The 18380-nt window shown below is 39.6% G+C and overlaps 1 protein-coding gene across 3 annotated transcripts; it reads right to left on the bottom strand.

The window, feature by feature from the left end:
• Window positions 1-20: 20 nt before the first annotated feature.
• On the bottom strand, window positions 21-18366 carry smc4 (structural maintenance of chromosomes 4). Of its 3 annotated transcripts, none has more exons than XM_034867830.1 (24): window positions 18115-18366; window positions 16415-16572; window positions 15259-15449; window positions 14565-14756; window positions 13390-13566; window positions 11474-11638; window positions 10812-10939; window positions 10409-10549; window positions 9736-9886; window positions 7704-7868; window positions 7330-7563; window positions 6963-7148; window positions 6572-6733; window positions 6043-6268; window positions 5806-5882; window positions 4902-5054; window positions 4595-4721; window positions 4109-4298; window positions 3321-3465; window positions 2322-2495; window positions 1852-2034; window positions 1124-1356; window positions 848-1031; window positions 21-314 (listed from the first exon to the last, which is right to left on the bottom strand). In XM_034867830.1, exons 2-24 carry the CDS (start codon window positions 16560-16562, stop codon window positions 150-152), a joined length of 3897 nt encoding a protein of 1298 aa, XP_034723721.1. In that variant the 5' UTR covers window positions 16563-16572; window positions 18115-18366; the 3' UTR covers window positions 21-149. The 3 variants fall into 3 exon arrangements, with proteins under 3 accessions (XP_034723721.1, XP_034723719.1, XP_034723722.1); XM_034867828.1 differs by having other exon boundaries at window positions 17954-18139; XM_034867831.1 differs by lacking the exons at window positions 16415-16572; window positions 18115-18366 and adding an exon at window positions 16150-16372.
• Window positions 18367-18380: the final 14 nt, after the last annotated feature.

Genomic DNA, 18380 nt, shown 5'->3' with positions numbered 1-18380 from the left:
AGTGTAAAAAGAGAAAAATATGCCCGAAAACATTTATAGTTTCAGATAGTAATAAAAAATAGCAGCATTTAATCAGGAAGAATAGAATAAAAAGATATTACAGATATCTACAGGCGTACAGAAGGGAAGGCCCCCAGCTGGACCGAGGGTTAAGCAGTGATGGCACCGTGCTCCTTAAACACGATGGTCTTGGGGTTGATTCCCACGCTCTTGGTGGTGTTGTGGGTTTTGTAGATGCCGATGAGACGATCAGCGATCTCAAACATGTTGTTCCTCAGGGAGATGATGATGAACTGAGCGTTCTTGGTTTGCTCCTGCACAGAGACGACGAAACAAAAGAAATTACTGATCCGAACAGACGTTTCACATTCTCGTCCTTATCGAGTTGTTACATAACTGCTGCAGAAGGGTCCAATTCTAAACTGAAGAATTGAGTGTAAATTTACCCAAAAGCCAACATAAATATTTATTATATAGCGCTTAAAGAAAAGTTACTTAGAGGCACTTTACAAAGTACAGACAAAGAAAAACAATTCAATCAGTACAACAGAAATAGTAACTAGAGATAGATATTAAAAAGGTGAGGCAAAGCAGCAGGATAAAAGAGACAAATGGAAACAGCTAGTTTGCATAATAATAATAATAATAATAATGGGCACAGTTAAAGGTTTAGTACTTTGAAAAACAAGTGATTTGTCTGAACTCTCCAGTGTTACCCAACAGCACTGATTAGCTCCAGATTAACTACTTCAGAATAAATCAGCCCCCCCCTGAGTTTCCCAACCCATGGCGTCACCACTTCACCATGCAGCTGGTCTCACTGCCCGACACACAGGTCCATACTCACATAAATGTAACAGGCCACAATGGAGACGTTCTTAAAATCGAGAGCAGCGTCTATCTCGTCCATGAAGTAGAGCGGCGTGGGTTTGTAGTGGTGCAGAGCAAACACCAGAGCCAAGGAGCTGAGGGTCTTCTCCCCCCCTGACAGGTTAAAGATCTTTTTCCAGCTCTTCTTTGGTGGACGAACACTAGAGTGAGACGGAAAATCAGAGCTCAAACCAAAAAAAAAAAAGGATAATGGCCTAAAGGTGCCTTTGGCCCTTTATTTTTCTCCTCATACCTGAACATGATTCCCTCAGAGAAGGGATCTAAACTGTCCACGAGCTCCAGCTCTGCATCGCCGCCCAGTGTGAGCATCTGGTAGTTCTCCTTCAGCTTGTTTGTGATCATGTTGAACCCGGTCATGAACTCGTTGAGGCGCTGTTTGCGGAGGTCCTCGTAGCCGCGCTTGAATTGGTCCCGCTCGTTAGTGATCTCGTCCAGCTGGGCCACGCGCTGCAGGTACAGCTCCTCCTGAAAACACACACACACACACACTCTGACATGTTGAACCTGGCTTTCCTTATTTAGAAATTCTTCAGAGGATACCAAAATTGTTTTTTCACGACCCCTCACTTTTAGTACAAGCTTTAGTGCGTTTTTTGTAAACATTTTAAGGTACAAAAGAATCTTTAGTGTTGCTTTTAGACTATCAGCTTCAGAAAACACTATTTCTCAGTTTGGCTATGTGGAGAGACTGGTGTTGCCTGGTGACTTGAGTTTCTGCCCATGTTCACAGAAGGCTTGTATCGTGTGGAGGCACCGACAGAATTGTCGACATTGGGGGGAGTTGGATCCTGCGCACTATAGATATAGGAGCCTTAAACTCAATTTGTTTTCCAATCCAAATTAGAAATTTGCCTCTTATTGTGAGTTTGCTGTAAACTGAAGAAATACAACCACTCGGGATTCAATAACCATAACATTGGTGAGCATCTGCTGGGGTTAGAGGTTCATATTTGTGCAGACCTTCTTCTTGTACTCAGCGATGGCCCCGAGGTTGGGCTTCATCTGAGCACACTTGGTCTCCAACGTTGAAATCTTGTTCATAATGACATTGGGACTGGTGATTTCATCAAGTTCCGCGGCAGTAAGAACAGGAAGTTCCTCTGCTGGACTGCCCTCGATGGTATGAAGGGATAGCTTGGTGGCCTGAAAAAAAAAAAACAGTCAGAATTAGAACTCTTTCACTCACACCTTTGCTAAGGTTCATCACCCTGAACAGAGCCATCTGGAACTTCCCACAATAACTTTAGAAAAAGCCGGTTAAATACGAGCCTCCATTTAAAAAAAAAAACAAGACATTGTTAAAATCCATTAAACAATGTTCAGTACCGCTGCCGAGTTCCTGGTTCTCTACTACTACTTTGGTGGGTATAATGTTAGCATGACCAATAAAACCCTAAATAACTAAAATAAAACACAGGTTGAAGTGAGACCTCTTTCTGCCAGTGTTTGATCTTGAGGTTTTGGTCAGCGATGGTGGTCTCGATCTGTTCGACGCGCAGCCGGACGCTGAGGGACTCCTGCTGCATTGCGTGCTCCTGCTGCTGCAGGACCTTTATCTCCTTCAGCACCGCCTGATACTGCTCCTGCACCTCGGGGAGTGCCGCCTGGAGGAGAGGACAAATACGGTGGTACTCAGCTTATTTCAGTGTTTAGAATTCTTTTAGACATCTTTATTCTACACACAGAGCAACAAAAAGTGCAGCCGGTCTAAAGTATCAATGACATCAGAGAGATAGTAAACATTTTTCACTTAAAAAAGAAAATACCAAACTGTTACTAAAGGCAGAAACTCCCCACCATCATCAATTATACTCCCATCCAAAGCTGGACAGTAACACATTTGAAACACTTTGGTAAAATGGAACTAGGATTTGTGGAATTTACAAGGGTTTATTTTGATTAAAAAGGGTTTAAAAAAAAATTTTTGTAGTTTAAATATAACCGTTTATTATATTTTTTCTTTACTTTTGCGGGAATTGTCAACTTTTCTCTTTATTTCCAAATTAAGAGATACAGTCCTGGCTATGGACCAGGGTTACAATAAACTACTGAATGTTTCTTAGACAAGGAAAATTCTACTTTATATATATATATCTATATATCTATATCTATATATATATATATCTATATATCTATATATCTATATCTATATCTATATATCTATCTATATCTATCTATATCTATATCTATATATATCTATATATATCTATATATATATATATATCTATATATATATATCTATATATATATATATATATATATATCTATATCTGTGTGTGTGTGTGTGTGTGTGTGTGTGTGTGTGTGTGTGTGTGTGTGTGTGTGTGTGTGTGTATATATATATAAAAAAAAATATCAGTGCATTTTTTTGTTTACATCTGTAGAAAACAAACAATGAGCCTTAAACAAAGAAACTAAAGAGTGCCAACCTCGGCCTCCTGACAGGCCTTCATGACCTCGCCGGCCTCGTCTTCCAGTTTCTTCAGTTGTTCGGTGAGCTCAGCCAATGACTTCTCGATGTCCTCCAGCTCACCCTGCACACGCGTCACACTCTCCTCACACTTCTTCAGGTTGCTGCACAGGCGACACATATTACATTCTGTCAGAGTGGTAGTGGTTAATGTGTGGGTGAGAAACAACCGTCCCATTTAGTCTTGCAAAACACAATTGTGAGTGACTGCAACCATCTTGTCTACTTGACATACATATACAAAAAAAAAACATCTTCAGCCGTTTCCGCCTTCTCACTGGGAGTTCAAAGACATCAAGTCTTCCCACACGATCAATCCAAATGTTCCCGCTACAGATACGTACGACTAGATGCCTTTTTTAGTTACTACAGCCACAACATTGATTATCTCAGAGAAACCAATGACAACAATAGGAAGAAGAGGAGTTCAGTCAGTGTTCCTGTAAGCTAATGCTACGATGCACAGACCAGACTCAAATATTGGTCTCAAGTACAAAGCAATGGAGTCACTTCCTTGCCGGGTCTGATAAGCGGACTTCAATAACACTCAGAACCCCGAGAAGATAGATACAAAAAATTCAGTATTCCCCTTAGAATATTCTATTTTTTATTTAAATCATTTTGTGAATTTAGGACAGTTTCACACTAAGAGATTTATATACAGTTAAACCAGACACTTTACCAACAAATGCATTGACTTTAGAGGAAGTACGAGTGTGTGAACAAATCAAAGAGGAATTTCCTTACCGGTCAGCAGTCTTTATGGCCACTGTGGCCTTGGTTATGGTGGAGGAGCACTCATCTAGCTCCTTGTTAACCTTGTCGAGCTTGTCCTGCTGGGCCTTAAGCTTGTGGCTATTGATGTCTACAATCAGGTTGTGGAGCCTCTTCACCTCATTTTCCACCTTGCCAGCCTTACTGGACGCAGCATCATAGTCTGAAAGAGCAAGAGTTATGAAGGGACAGAACGGGGAGAAAGGAATAAGAATGATAATATTCATTTTGAACATTCAACGGGAGGATATAAAAAGGGATTAGACTGGGGTAAAGAATTTAAAATCATTCTCATGAATCAAACTGGCATGTAGACTCATTAAAACATAAAAACAACTCAATGTGACCCTTTTGACACCATGTGATTATGTGGCGTGTCATTATTTTCCATAAGGGTTGAACATGAGATCAAACATTTAACAACAATATTTCTCTCTACTGTTTCCAGAAGGACCCTACCTTTCTTAAAGGCTTCCAGGCTCTTCTCCATCTGTTTCTGTTTGGCCTTGTCTGGGGCCGCAGCCAGCACATTGGCCTCCAGTTCCTTGATCTGAAGTTTCAAGTGAGCCTCCTGATCAGCTAGACTCTGAAGTAAGGAAAGCAGGGGAACACTCAGTCACACACGCGTGCTAAGATCTTTATCAGTTAATACTGTCCAATTTTTTGGTTGGCTATAAATAGAGGGTTCATATTTAGATCATAAATACACCCAATGAGGGAGACAGAAACATTGTGATTGAAAAGGAATATTTGCATTTTGCCGTACAGTCAAGCTGTTGGCGTATTTTTCCAGGGTGTTCTTCATATCTCTGAGCTCTGGTCGCAGGCGCTGGATGTTCTCCTCCAGCTGCAGCCTTTTCTCTTGGCAGCCCTGCAGCTTTGAAACTTTCTCATTCAGCGTGCTCTCCATACGGTCAAGCTGCGGAAAACACATGATAATAATCACGTGTCATACACGAATGTCCTGCGGTGGGGATTATCTGCTGGCACAGTCCATTTTCATCCAGTATCGGAAAATTACTTCTGGGAAACATGATTAAGGAAAACTTAGATACTACTATTGTACAGCAGAAATTAGGAGTTAATTCTGAAGCTTGCCTCACCCATTTCAGGGTTTCCCTAGCCAATTTGATCTAAATCTAATCAAGCAAAAACGCTTAATGTCAGATAACATCCATAATAATTGGACTTCAGGTTAGATTTTTTTTAACAGTTTTTTTGTGATTATGAGGAGCAATATGAGAGAGAAATTTGGTGATCACTGATCGTTGTACATTTAACCACATTAAGCTTTTTCACGTTTGGACTTATAGCACCCATGAGAACTGTGGAGAGTCAACCAAAAGCTGCCCTGCTGAAAATGTGAAGCAGAAACGCTTAATGTCAGATAACATCCATAATAATTAGACTTTGATTGTTTTAGTTTTTAGTGCATACGGCAGGCAGGGATGTTTTTTTGTTGTCGTTTTTTTTTATAGTTTACCCCCCCTCCCCTTAAGATAAAATGAGTAACAAGTTTGTATCGAATACATTAAAACTAAACATTTTAGTTCAAACTTTTTTTCTTTCTAGACAAAGTTAAGTTAAAAGTAGCACCAAATATGTATTGCTTTAAATGTAATGCCAGTTGGGACCAATTTTCTACTCTAAGACTTCTGAAAAACACTGACCTCCTCCTGGGAGACCTCAGTGCCAATAGAGGAGCCCATCCTGCCCTTCAATGCTCTTCCTCCTCCAGTCATGGTTCCTGTGAAGCACATACCAGACCACAGGGAGATTTATAAAACAAATTAAATTTGGTTCATAAAAACAGAATGCATTATTTTGACTGAGAGAGCCATATGTATGGAAGCTCGAGGAAAAAGATTAGCCAGGTAAAGTTATGACAGAACAAGTGGGCCACGCACCGGCCATCTCAATGATCTGTCCCTTCAGGGTGACCACTCTCCAGCGCTTGTCTTTCTGGAAGGCCATCCTTGTGGCCTGCTCCATGTCCTGGGCCACCAGAGTGTCCCTTAGGGCGAAGTAGAAAGCGGGTCGCACACTCTCATCTTTCACACGCACCATGTCAAAGAGACGAGGGCTGTCCTCTGGAGTGCGAATTGGAGCCATGTTCCTCTCCCAAACCTTCATCTAAGCGAAGGAAGTGAGGAGGAATGAGAAGGCGGGGGAAGATAAAATAACTGTTGTTATCTCCTTATCTATCTGAATAGCTCAACATAGTTTTAAAGTTTAGTAAATGTACGTCTTTTCCAGAAATAATGCCAGTAACAAAACAATACAATTCAAATGTCCTGAACTACTGTCTTTACCAGCTACTGAAGTCAGTACTTAGAGTGTAGCGTGTATGATATTTCACAGATAAGCTAAACCAATCTATCTTAAAAGAGACTAAATCAGATGTTGATTAGCGTCCTGAAGTGTAATGATCTTTACCTTGTCAAGACCAATGAATGTGGCAAACCCAATGTTCTGTTCTTTGAGGAACACAACACATTTCTGAGCTGTGTCAATGGTATCCACCACGATGTTGTCCAGAGCGCCACAACTAGAGGAAATGGCCACATCATACTTCTCCTCTATGGCTCCAAGGTCTCCCTACAAGGACAAAAAAAAAATTGTAATACAGCTACTATAGACTTAAGTTTTTAATACAGACATTGAACGCTTAAAAATCAAATACAATGAAAAGAATTGGTAAAGAGGGGTTGATGTTAACATAGCAATGAGACTCAAGTTGTTGTGATCACAGTAGCTAGATGAGGACCATAAATTATATTGTTGCTGTGTAACTCTTGTGTATAAATTTGTTAGAATAGCGTTTTACCAGTCTTCCAAAGATGCCAGGGATCCTGCCACTCTTCTTCTGCTGCATGAGAGCTTCCAGGACCCTTCCTCGACTGCGGTTAGAGGACAGAGAGCTTTTGGCTTCATCCACCTTCTGCCTCATTTCCCTTACCACTTCCCTAGTCTCATTATCCAGCTTCATCAGCTGCTCCAGTGCTCCCTCATCCTGCAGAGAAAAGGAACGGAGCAATTCAAGGAGAAGCTTACACAGGTTACGCCGTCCGCTGGACAGAAATTGTCAGCAGATGTAGTGAGCACAGCTGGATGTGTTGTGATTTCAACACAAGATGTTACGTGTAAATGCTGCCTAAACAAAAAGCCTTCTACACAACAAGATTTTGCTTTACCTTTTTGAGCTCTTGCTCTTTCTGGGGTATTTTGACTTCCAGGTCTTTGATGGCAGCACGGCGCTCACGCAGCGTGTCAGAGGTTGTCTGAAGTGTCTGCTTGGCAGTGTTGAGCTGTGTCAGGGCTGTGTTGTGGCGGCTAAGGTAGATGTCAAGCTCCGACTGAGCCAGGTCCATACGAGAACGGGTCTCATTTACAGCCTTGCTGAGCTCCATCAGCTCTTTCTCTTTGGTCTGGAGAAGAAGAGGAGAAGTAAGGTTGGAAGAAAAACAGACTTTACAGAAAACAATGCAAAAAAAAAAAAAAATCTAAAAAGAAAAGTATGCAAAAGACTTACACCAAGACAGACACACAGACACACACACACAACTACCTCTTTGTCCTGCTGCAAGCCGCTGGTCTCTTCCTTCAGACTCTCCATCACCTCCTCAAGTTTTTTCTCTTCTTTCACCTTCAACTTCTCCAGCTCTTCCTTGCAAGCTGTTGCCTCAGAGATGGCCTTTTCACTGCTGGCCGGTACACCGCGCACTTGCTCCAGCTGAAAGATGAGCCAGACAGAAGAACATACAAAAACAGATGAGATGTGTCCGAGTGTGGATTCAAAGCAACAGTGGATACACCTGTCCAGGTTCAACTTGAGGACATAACTCGTCAATGCACACATCATCCAAACACAGAGTAATAGCCCTTTACCTCTTAAATTAGATGACGAGATTAAGGGATCAGTGAAGACTTTAGGAGACAAGAGGCATGAAGTAAATTAACTGAATGAGCTTTCTGCCAGTGCTAGTTACGGGCAACTGTGCTACACATTCAGAAGCAGGCCTGAATACACAACTGTAATCAACTCTAAACACACATTCAGCACTGAGAAAGTCCTGGTTAAGACTGGCACAACAGTCAGTTGCTTGGCAGGGCTGAAACGAGGCAAGGAGTGGTGTGTTTGGATATAGTCTATGTTTTGTAGGGTTAACTGCGGGTGAAATGTGAATGTGGCTGCTGGGAGTGTTACACAAGCCAGGCCATAGTTGACTACCACACAGCAGAACACTGCTCCCCAGAGGTCTGCCTGCCTCTGCCCAGCTCCCGCTCTGACCAACACGTTTCCAGAGCACAGCCATTGTAGGTGGAACAGATAGTTTTAGAGCTGAGAGGGAGATGAGAAGCTATACCTACAGTTATTAGGAAACATTTGACTCTACTTTTGTGTGGAAAAATGTTTCAGTAAGTGTGCAAGTTAGAGAAACAGTCTAAGAAACAGGAACATCATTAATAGTGAAACAGAGCATGAGGTCTGTCAATAGGCGCACACTAACAACTAGCGTGTTACTACACAGCCCCCTAGTGGCTAGTTTATTGGGGGGAAATAGCCCTTCCTGCCATTCAATTAGATTTACAATTTTATACAGGATTTACTTTTTTTTAAGCATGATGTCAATTCATCTAGAATTGATAAACAGATTTCTCATTGTTCAAGAGAAAAAAAAAAAGAAAAAAAAAAAAGAACAATCAAAGCAAATTCTATACACAGTTTTGCAACTGAGACTATTATTTTTTGGTCACATAGGGCATCATGTCCAAGCCCGATATCTGTTAGCAACATTCACTTTTTTTTGTGTGAACGCCAATTTCAGTCTTAGTCTTGCTTTGTGTAGCTGTGGCTATCATGCAGAATGGTGTCAAGTTACATTTCTTTGGAAACTATAACTCTTCCAGCAGCCAGGCCTTTTGTTTATAAAGCTACACCAACGGTTATATTTTTGACAAATTTATATTATTTGAATTTTTCTACAAAAAACACGCACTAAAGTTTTAAAATGATTTATTTCTAGGATATGTATCAGATGTATCTGTGACATAAACATGATGAAATGAACCATACTTAGGAAACAAAAACGGTGCTGTGTTGTGTGTAAAGCATGAACCTGTGAAATGAGTGCTTCCAGTAAATTTAATTCACACTAAACATAAACGTTACAAAATGTTCTTGAGCGGTTTTCTTTAAAGCCTTGACAAATGTCTAGCCCTCAAAACAACAACCCTTGTGTTTTCTTATAAGCAACGGAAATTGTATTTTTAGTGCCCATGTTTCTTTCTTGGCCACGGGACAAAATAAACAGAGTAACAGTAGAGTGTCCATACCACTGGTGCTAGCCTGTCTTGACTTAGTGCAACCCTGTATTTGTTAATGGATACAGATTGTACATTTTTGGCAAAATGGCAACAATAATGCTCTGCTGACAAATTATGTGACCTGTCTGCATCTTAACACGTGAGAATGCCTACTGTAATAGTGTGGGAGTGAAATAAGCTCAAGTACTGCAGAGTAGCACACAGTGACACCAAATTAAATGAAGTAAGTGAACAATGTTTAATAGTGGACCACAATTTGAAGGCCTACGCACCTTTTCTTTGTCCTTTTCCAGTTGCTTTTGCAGTTTCTTGTTCTTGCTCTTGGAGTGTTTAATCTTCTCACGGACTTCAACATCCTGCAGGTCCAGCTGGGTGAACTTCTCTTTCTGTGTCTCAATGTACTTGTTGAGCTTATTTTGCTTTCTGGAGAAGGAACCGCATTTATACTGAGTACACTCAAGTCAATCATGGGGGAAAAAAAAAATCAACTGAACAGAAAAAAATATGAAAAAAATACAAATACAAAAAATATGCAGAACAATGTGTACATCTCAAATAATAATAATAGGCCCCACACAGTAAACTCTTCATAGTAAAGCTCAGCCAGTTTTGTCTGTTTAAAAAAATAATCTATCAAAGCAAAAAATGTATAAAATCCTGGCAGGTTAGAACATCAAGTTTACAGTTTTATTATTTTTGCAAGCGAACAAGACTTTTCTATACTTTTTAGCAAACTTGTAAAACTATCGAATATGAGTACATAAAAATCACAGATCTACCTGAACTGGAACTTTGCCTCTAAACAAAAATCAGTTTAGGCTAAGAGAGGCACTGACAACCACAAAACTGTGTAGAAAAACTAGTAATCTTCTAAAAATGTTTGTAATCTAAGCATGTTACATTAGTTAGTCGGGGGAGGGAGGACAACAAATAAAACTGCCTTACTTCTCCACATTTTTGAGCTCTTGGTTCATTTTCTCTGTTTCCTGTGATATCTTTTCACATTTCTCAGTGAGTTCCTTGGTGTCCTCCAAGATCTTCTGCTTCTCCTGTCCTTTATCAACCACACGCTTCTGCAGATTATGACTAATGGCAACGAGATATCAGGAAAAACCAGTGTGAGGTAAATGTTCAATGTTTTAAACACAAAACAAAGATATTAGCATCTGATACTGGAGAGGGGTCACGCTGCACTTGTTAGGTTTAGAAATACAGAGTATAACATTGCTTTTGAATTTATTCAGTGCATTTTTCTCTGTTCTGTGCTACTATTGTGTCTACTTTGAAATGTAATGAGATGATGTTTAATTTGTCTTGAACAGACCAGAGATAGTGCTGGTGCACTCACATGTTATATTGGTAGAGCTGACTGTTGTGCTTGAAGATCTCATTCTCCAGGGTGAGGAACTGCACAGCTTTGTTCTTTTCTCCCTCCAAAGCATTCTTCTCCTTTTCCACTAGCTTTACCCGGTTTAGCTAGGGCAGTGAACATATTGCAGTAACTTTAATAACATTTCTAGACATAAATTATATGCATTAGTGACATGTTGAAATAAATGTTTTACAGCATTTACATTATTCTGTGCAACATAAAATTTCAAATAAAGCTACAATGGAATGGAATGTATTATTTTTTTCTAATCCCTCCTGTATCACCTTGCTTATATAATACAATAAAATAAAAAAAAGAAATGATGATAGCACAATCTTCTGAAGTAAAGGTGTGTACAAAATCTTTTCTATGAAAAACCCTGAATCATGTCCGCGCAGTTTGCCCAGTCAAGTACCAACTTATCTTACAGTCTTACTATATAGTACTAAGACTACTTATCTTACAGTCTTACTATAACAAGGTATTATTTTCAACCTTCCAAACACATTCATTGCATATAAAAAAAAAAAGCCTCTTCAAACTCTAACCCCTACTGTACAAATGCTCAGTAAATTAACAGCAGGGAAAGTTGGTTAGCTTATGACTGTATGAGCAGAAAGTGTATAAATGATAGTCACCTTCTCTCCCCTCTGCTCATTGAGTAGCTCAATGCGGCGGGCCAGGGTTAGGATGGGCTCCTTGAGGCGACAGGAGCCTATAATGTCCTCCATGTACTCCAACATGCCCTCATCATGCTCCGTTTGGCCTTTAGGCTTCATCATGGCAATCTGCTCCACCTCACCCTAAGTGCAGTCCAGAACAACACATTGACAAAGACATGCATGCAATCATTCACTGAAAACATAGCTAAAAGTTCTCATAAAACACAATTTAAAAAAAATATCCACTTAATTAAGATATGTGCTGAATTATTTTTAACTGTAAACCTTTAAAATAAAGCTGATCTACCACAAACACATAGTCTCACACACACACACACACACACACACACACACACACACACACACACACACACACACACACACACACACACACACACACACACACACACACACACACACACACACACACACACACACACACACACACACACACACACACAGTCATGTCCAGTGTCCACAAATACATATTTAGTTCCCTTTGAGAACGTAATGGCTTTTCCCACTCAGAGAATGTGAGAATAACCACCAGAATTACACTAAACAAACAGTTAAATCAATTCTAAATTAAAAAAATGATATTAAATTAAAGCGCTAATTCTTCAAAAATAACCGATATGATTGAGTGGATAGTGGTATCCCGGACATGTTAAACAGATTTCAGAACAACATACAAAATCAGAACAAAATAACTGCAGATAGAGATCTACATCCAAATGTATGTTTCATTTATATGTTGGGATAAGGCAGCTCACATATAACTTAGCAGGAAAAAAGGAGAAGTCAGTAGAGGTAGGGGAGATCCCACATCATCCTCTGCTCTAACCGATGCACAAAATAGACAGCTTCCCCTTAGCTAGAAGCCTGGAAATGTGACGTTGGAAAAAGCTAAGGCCTCTTCCCATACAAAACACACACACACACACACACACACACACACACACACACACACACACACACACACACACACACACACACACACACACACACACACACACACACACACACACACACACACACACACACACACACACACAATTTGTTTTGCTCTAACCTGTAATCATCCCATAAAGCCATGGGTGAATCCATAATAATGGGAAGGTACACAGTCAGAATGGGTAGTGTAACTAGTGAACTGGTGCAAACTGTGTGTAATACAATGCTAAAAAAGAAAGTAAAATTTAAAAAAAAATAATTGTACAGGAAAAAAAATATTTGAAAATATAAACAAGCATTACATTCAAAGTGGAGGTAAAAAAAAAGAAACAAAATGTTGAACCGATATTAAAGCCATGGTTATGGAGGGTGTTTGATCCAGCCACCCTGAAGCAGCACTGCTAATATTGGGGTTGGGGTCTATTCTCACACGCCAATATTTACGTGCTGCTAAAGCGTGGCAGGTACATGGGAAAGGGAGCTCAACCTGTCCCCACTGGAGGGTCAACTCCATAAAACTAAGTTTCTCACTCCAAAATCTGAGTTTGTTGTTCAGCTACAGCCACTCACATCCAGGTCCATGTATGGGTAAAATTGTATTTTTTTCCTTAAAATTCTAAAGCAGCAAATAATGGTTCGCACCTTTTCCACATTGTTTCAAACCATGATGCGCTGCTATAGCAGTCTAAGGGCTGGCAGAGGGCATATCCTCTCCTTTTCCATCCAATTCCAATGCAACAGGTTATTCCCACAGGCAAAGATGGCTTTAAGGTAGCCATGAAACATTTGACTCAAGAGGACTGGGAAATGGGCAGAGAGCGAAAAGCAGGAAATCTCTGACAAAATTTGATGGCCACGGCAGGGATAAAAAAAAAAAAAAAAAAAAAAAAACAGGGTTAGAAGTGGAAAAGGAAATGACATCAAAAAATTACAATTACCTGTAAGATCAGAAATCTGTTGTGGTCTAGGTCAATACCATGGCTTCGGAGTAAAGCCCCCACTTCTTTGAATGTGGCTTTCTTGGCATTGATATGGTAGGCTGAGGAATTGTCTTTGTTGGCAGTCCTGGCAACATAGAACTTGCTGTTGGGGATGACTTCGTAGTCATCTCCTTCCTGGCTCAGAGGGGGGAGGGGCAGAAGACACAGAGCAGCTTAGTGCAGAACAGTTCAGGAGAAACTCTAAAAAAGCTCTACACATCAAATGACAATAGTGACAACAAAGTGGTTAGAGAAAAACACTGCACATTAAAAACAATTAAGGATTGTTTAAAAGTACACAACAGATCTAGGCTACACTAACATGTAAATAAACCACATCAATATTGGAGTGTATTCTATCATGTTAAATTTACACAATTTAAGATATGTGGGATAAAATGATGAGATTATAAATGCATTGTAAAAAATGCTAGGCAATTTGCCTAAGCATGTATTAATTTTAAAAACCAGTCTAATAATCTAATCTGTCTACACCACTTGGTTAAAAAAAAAAAAGTTCCAGAAATGGCAGATTGTAAGGCTGTATTGTATTGTGAGTAAAGTGTAACAACTATACTTTAATTTACTCTGAACTCCTGGAACTTACAGAAAGAAAATAGAAATATTTGACAATGGTCAAGGCCAAACTTACACCCCCTGTGACAAATCACACAGAGAAAGACATTTAACTCTAATTCTTTATACTATATTTAGTTGTCAGAGTAATTTGTGAACTAATGCAAAACAATACAAATTTGTCTCAATTAAAACATTACTTTTATTTTGACTTTTTACAAACAATCCAATGAGTAGAATCTAGTCACTAAATGGCACATTTAAAATGTGTTCAAAAATAGTGGAATTAATTCTAGCACATTATGAATTGACTATGGCATGTGTGGGCGTTAGTTGGAACTTTCATGACTGCTTTGAGTCTGTTTAGTCCCTAGTGTGATCTTTTTGTAGCAATATTATCTCATGAGCACAGAGGAAAAAATATTTAAAATTCAAGAAAACTATCTGTCCAGTAGAGAAATATTTCTAATCACCACTTTTAATTCGGACTGGATAATTATACATTTAGGAGAGGCCAGAGTGAGTGTAATGTGCATCTGTGTGACAGGGGTATATACCTTATCAATAATCTTTTGAAAATGCACCTCCACAGTACAGCTTTGCACATCCTTATGTTTATCAGAGCTGTGAATCAGCACTGAGAGCTTTTTCGATCTAATCTTTTGTGCTCTGTATCCAAACACAAACAGCATTGAATCTATCACATTGGACTTCCCGCTCCCATTTGGACCAATGATGCACGAAAAGCGCTGAAAGAAGGGTGAGAGAGAAGAACAAGAATTCAAAAAAAAAAAATTTAAACAATTATATAAAAATATACTGCATCCACAAACAAATATTGTAAATGTCATAACATTACAAGCTATATAACATTTAAGCATTGTAAGATTATGATGTGAATGTGTTACAAGTTGTTATGATTTACTTTAATATACTTGAAACTTAAATGTAAGCACATCACTATATCAAACCCCCCATTTATTACACACTTACTAAATCAAAATGGAGTGTGGCTTTTTTATAGGATTTTTTTTAACTCAATGTTAGAATATAGTATCATTTATTATGTTGTACTTTTAGAGTCTATACTACACTACACAAGGCAGCATTTAGAGTTGCATAATGTGACATTAAAGACAAAATAAAAATTGATAAACACTTAATATGATGGTAAATCTGTGAGCTTAACACAACATATTAACAAAGTATTGCCCACACAGAGTTGCCATTTGTAACCAGGTTTGGCTGTACCTTGTGAAAAGGCCCCAGAATCTGCTCGCCTGCATACGATTTAAAATTGCGATTAACTAAATGTGTGATCATCAGACGAGGAGCGCCCGGTTCATTGGTCATTGCTGGGGGCGGGGGTGGAGGGATGCTACCGAGAATCTCCTCCAGACTTCGATTATCAACCGCCTCGGCAGCCTCCCCGTGAGACGGATCTGTGGCACAACAAAAAGTACAACTTTTATTCCTCTGTGCGAGCCGTTTCAGGTGGGGGACAGTGGTGCATGGGGGAGGGGTAGAGGGGAGAAAAAACACAAACAAAACACAGGCAGCAAGTTACAACAGCAGTCAAACAACGACTCCAGAGAAAGTTGACAGGCGTTATTTTTCTTTGTTCTGAAAACAAGAGCCAACCCAAAAGAGAAAAAGACCATGGCCGCTTATGAACAAACGCACATTATGATACAAACGCTCTCCACGAGAAGCGTTGATACGTGAGTAGATGCGCCACATTCATTTCGTCGTAATAAATAACTGAAGTGCAAATTTCGATCGTCAACGTCACATTTTTACTCATGCTGAACTGCACTCGAAACGCAGACAGGGGAAATCTCGTTTTGTGATAATAATGTATAACGTTAAACCGATTGTGTTGCCATCACACCAAGCCACAGCGACCTGTCCAAAATCTATTGTGCTCACACAAGCATAAACAAGCTAAGGGGTCGGTGTTTGGAAATTAAATTCTTGCAGCCAGACATCACTCTTCTAAAGAATACAAACATCGCTTAATACCAACGTGCATCGTAAGTTTCGCGTATAAATATACAATCCACACATTATTAAGTTATAAGAATAACGTAAAACACTCTTTGATCTACTACATAAAACACTTCATTATCCGAAATAAATTACCTCGTTTGCTGAGAAGATCCCGGGAAGAAGTACACTCGACGATATCAAAATCATCGCAAAAATCATAAGACATTTATTGATGACTGACACTTGAGAAGAAAATATTTTAGCCATTCTAACTAGGTACGTGTTGAGATTTAAGTAAGAAAAAGGAGCTTCACAGCTGTGGCAATTGGCCACTACCAGTACGGCTATACACGCAACGCAATTGAGTGAACACAACTTATTTAGATTCACAGACACCAAAACACCCTTTGTTACTTGCCAGTTGTCGGCGGTGCCTCCTCTTGGCCATTGGAGTTGGTTTCTTGAGGGGGTACATCCAGCTCGTCTTCGGAGTCATCCCGAGGCTGCGACCCTTTCCCTCTTGACTTGGTAGAGGCAGTTGAGCTCTTTGCAGTTTTAGATGGCATTATTTGAAATCTGGAGGGGTCATTGGTAAAACGAAATATCCATGAGTGGTTTTTGTGCCTGTCAATCTCCTAACTGCACTTTTAATCGGTCACACGCAGCTACCGTTGTCATGCTTTAATCATTACCAGTCAGATCCCACTGCCGCCCATCTAACCGTTTTTTTCTTCTTCATATGAAAACACAGTTTTTGTTTAATGACAATAGATAAAGTAATAACATTAATAGCATTTTAGTTTGTGGCCCGAACAGTAAGTTAAAAAAAGTTCTCGGTCTGCGTCATGATTGTAGCAAATGAGATGCTATTCGAATACCAAACCTAAACAACAGTAAAAATGAATGGCCTCCTCCTGTGACAGTCTTTTTAGTACCCCTCTGCATCGAGTTAACGGTATTTGATTTGCGCGTCACAAAGTTGGACGGTTAATGACCCTTGCAATGATGAGAAAACTGTTAACGTAGCTAACGCTAACTGGAAAACAAATTTGGCTCATATGCAAAAAGCTAAATTATCTCACCATAGCTCTTAGTCTGGTCTATGTTATATACGAATAGACGCAGCTGAACAGGCTCTCTGGCCTATGGCAACGACAACGTTCTACATTGAACGAGGTCTACATATTAACTTTAAGCCCCACAGCTAACGTCAATTAATGGAAAGGACAGTAATAGAACGAATGTAATGTTAACGTAACGATGACGTTATAACTATAGCTAAATCTGCTAAAGTAACGTAACCGAGAAACGCTAGCTTGATAAAAATAAAAAAACACGTAACGTTAGAGTTAACTTTGCCACGTTACTGCGATGTTTTCACCTTACTAGCTAAGTTCCAGCTGTAACGTCAGCTAACTAGCTAGCTAGCTGTGTGATATTAAATAACGCAGCAAAGGTAACCTAAGTTATTGGCTAACGTTGACTAGCAGAGATAACTGCGTTGTGGATCCGTAACGTAACAAGGTAACGTTACTCAAAAGTTATTGGAATTGAAAGGGTTGCTTAACAGCATTTGCCCGAATAACGTTGACTAAAGCTAAATAAGTTGACGCTAACCACACAAAAGGTATTGTAGCTTAAGGTTTAGCAGCCACCTGTAACCTTAACATTACCTTAGACACTCGTAGAAGTTTAACTACGTTACAAGTTACTGTTAGGGGTGTGTGTCAACTAAGAGGCACATTTTGCGTTAAATTTAATACAAGTTAAAAAAGCGATCAACTCATGTGAAACTCCAGTGTGTTGTTAACGTTGATCAGTAGCTACGTATTCCACTGTAGCTAATGTTAAAAACTCAAGTTAAAGTGTTGTTAATGTTAAGTTTGGTTTGAAACTAACGTTAACGTTCAGCACTTCAGCAAATAGACGGAACCCAGTCATTAGCTATTTTACTCACAGCTAAAATGTTGGAATGCACCTCCCACAATATATGCACGGTCTGTTAAGAGTCTTCCTTTCTGACCTAAAACACGATTTCGAAAAGTACTCGTTAATCCAAAATTTGACAAATATAATCCACAAAATGTAGCCCAGTGTCATTCCGAGTCGCTCTCCTACCTGAAAACTCCAACTTGTAAATGGCGCCTAAACTGTGCTGTCGAACCAAATTCGTTACAAACTGACGCAAGGCACCATGGTACGTTCAAAGGGCAAGGGAAAAAAAAACACAAAATTCAAAAAAGGGGACCAAGCCAACTCCGCCTCACTCTAGCTACACACAAACAAAAACCATATGATACAAATAATCAGACGAGGAAACGGATAAAAGTGACAAAACGTGTTATTTTACAATGTTATATACTATGAAAGATTATTTTCAGATT

Source organism: Etheostoma cragini, chromosome 3, assembly GCF_013103735.1.
Source record: "Etheostoma cragini isolate CJK2018 chromosome 3, CSU_Ecrag_1.0, whole genome shotgun sequence".
NCBI lineage: Eukaryota > Metazoa > Chordata > Actinopteri > Perciformes > Percidae > Etheostoma > Etheostoma cragini.
This window is presented reverse-complemented; position numbering and strand designations above follow the sequence as displayed.

Excerpts from the sequence above, each read along its gene's own strand:
- smc4 (XM_034867830.1), bottom strand. The coding sequence starts at position 16,562 with ATGCCATCTAAAACTGCAAAGAGCTCAACTGCCTCTACCAAGTCAAGA. Across the intron at positions 11,639-13,389 it reads ACAGATTTCTGATCTTACAG|GGTGAGGTGGAGCAGATTGC; the intron begins GTAATTGTAATT and ends GACTGCACTTAG. Across the intron at positions 5,055-5,805 it reads CTGAGGTCTCCCAGGAGGAG|CTTGACCGTATGGAGAGCAC; the intron begins GTCAGTGTTTTT and ends TGTTTTCCGCAG.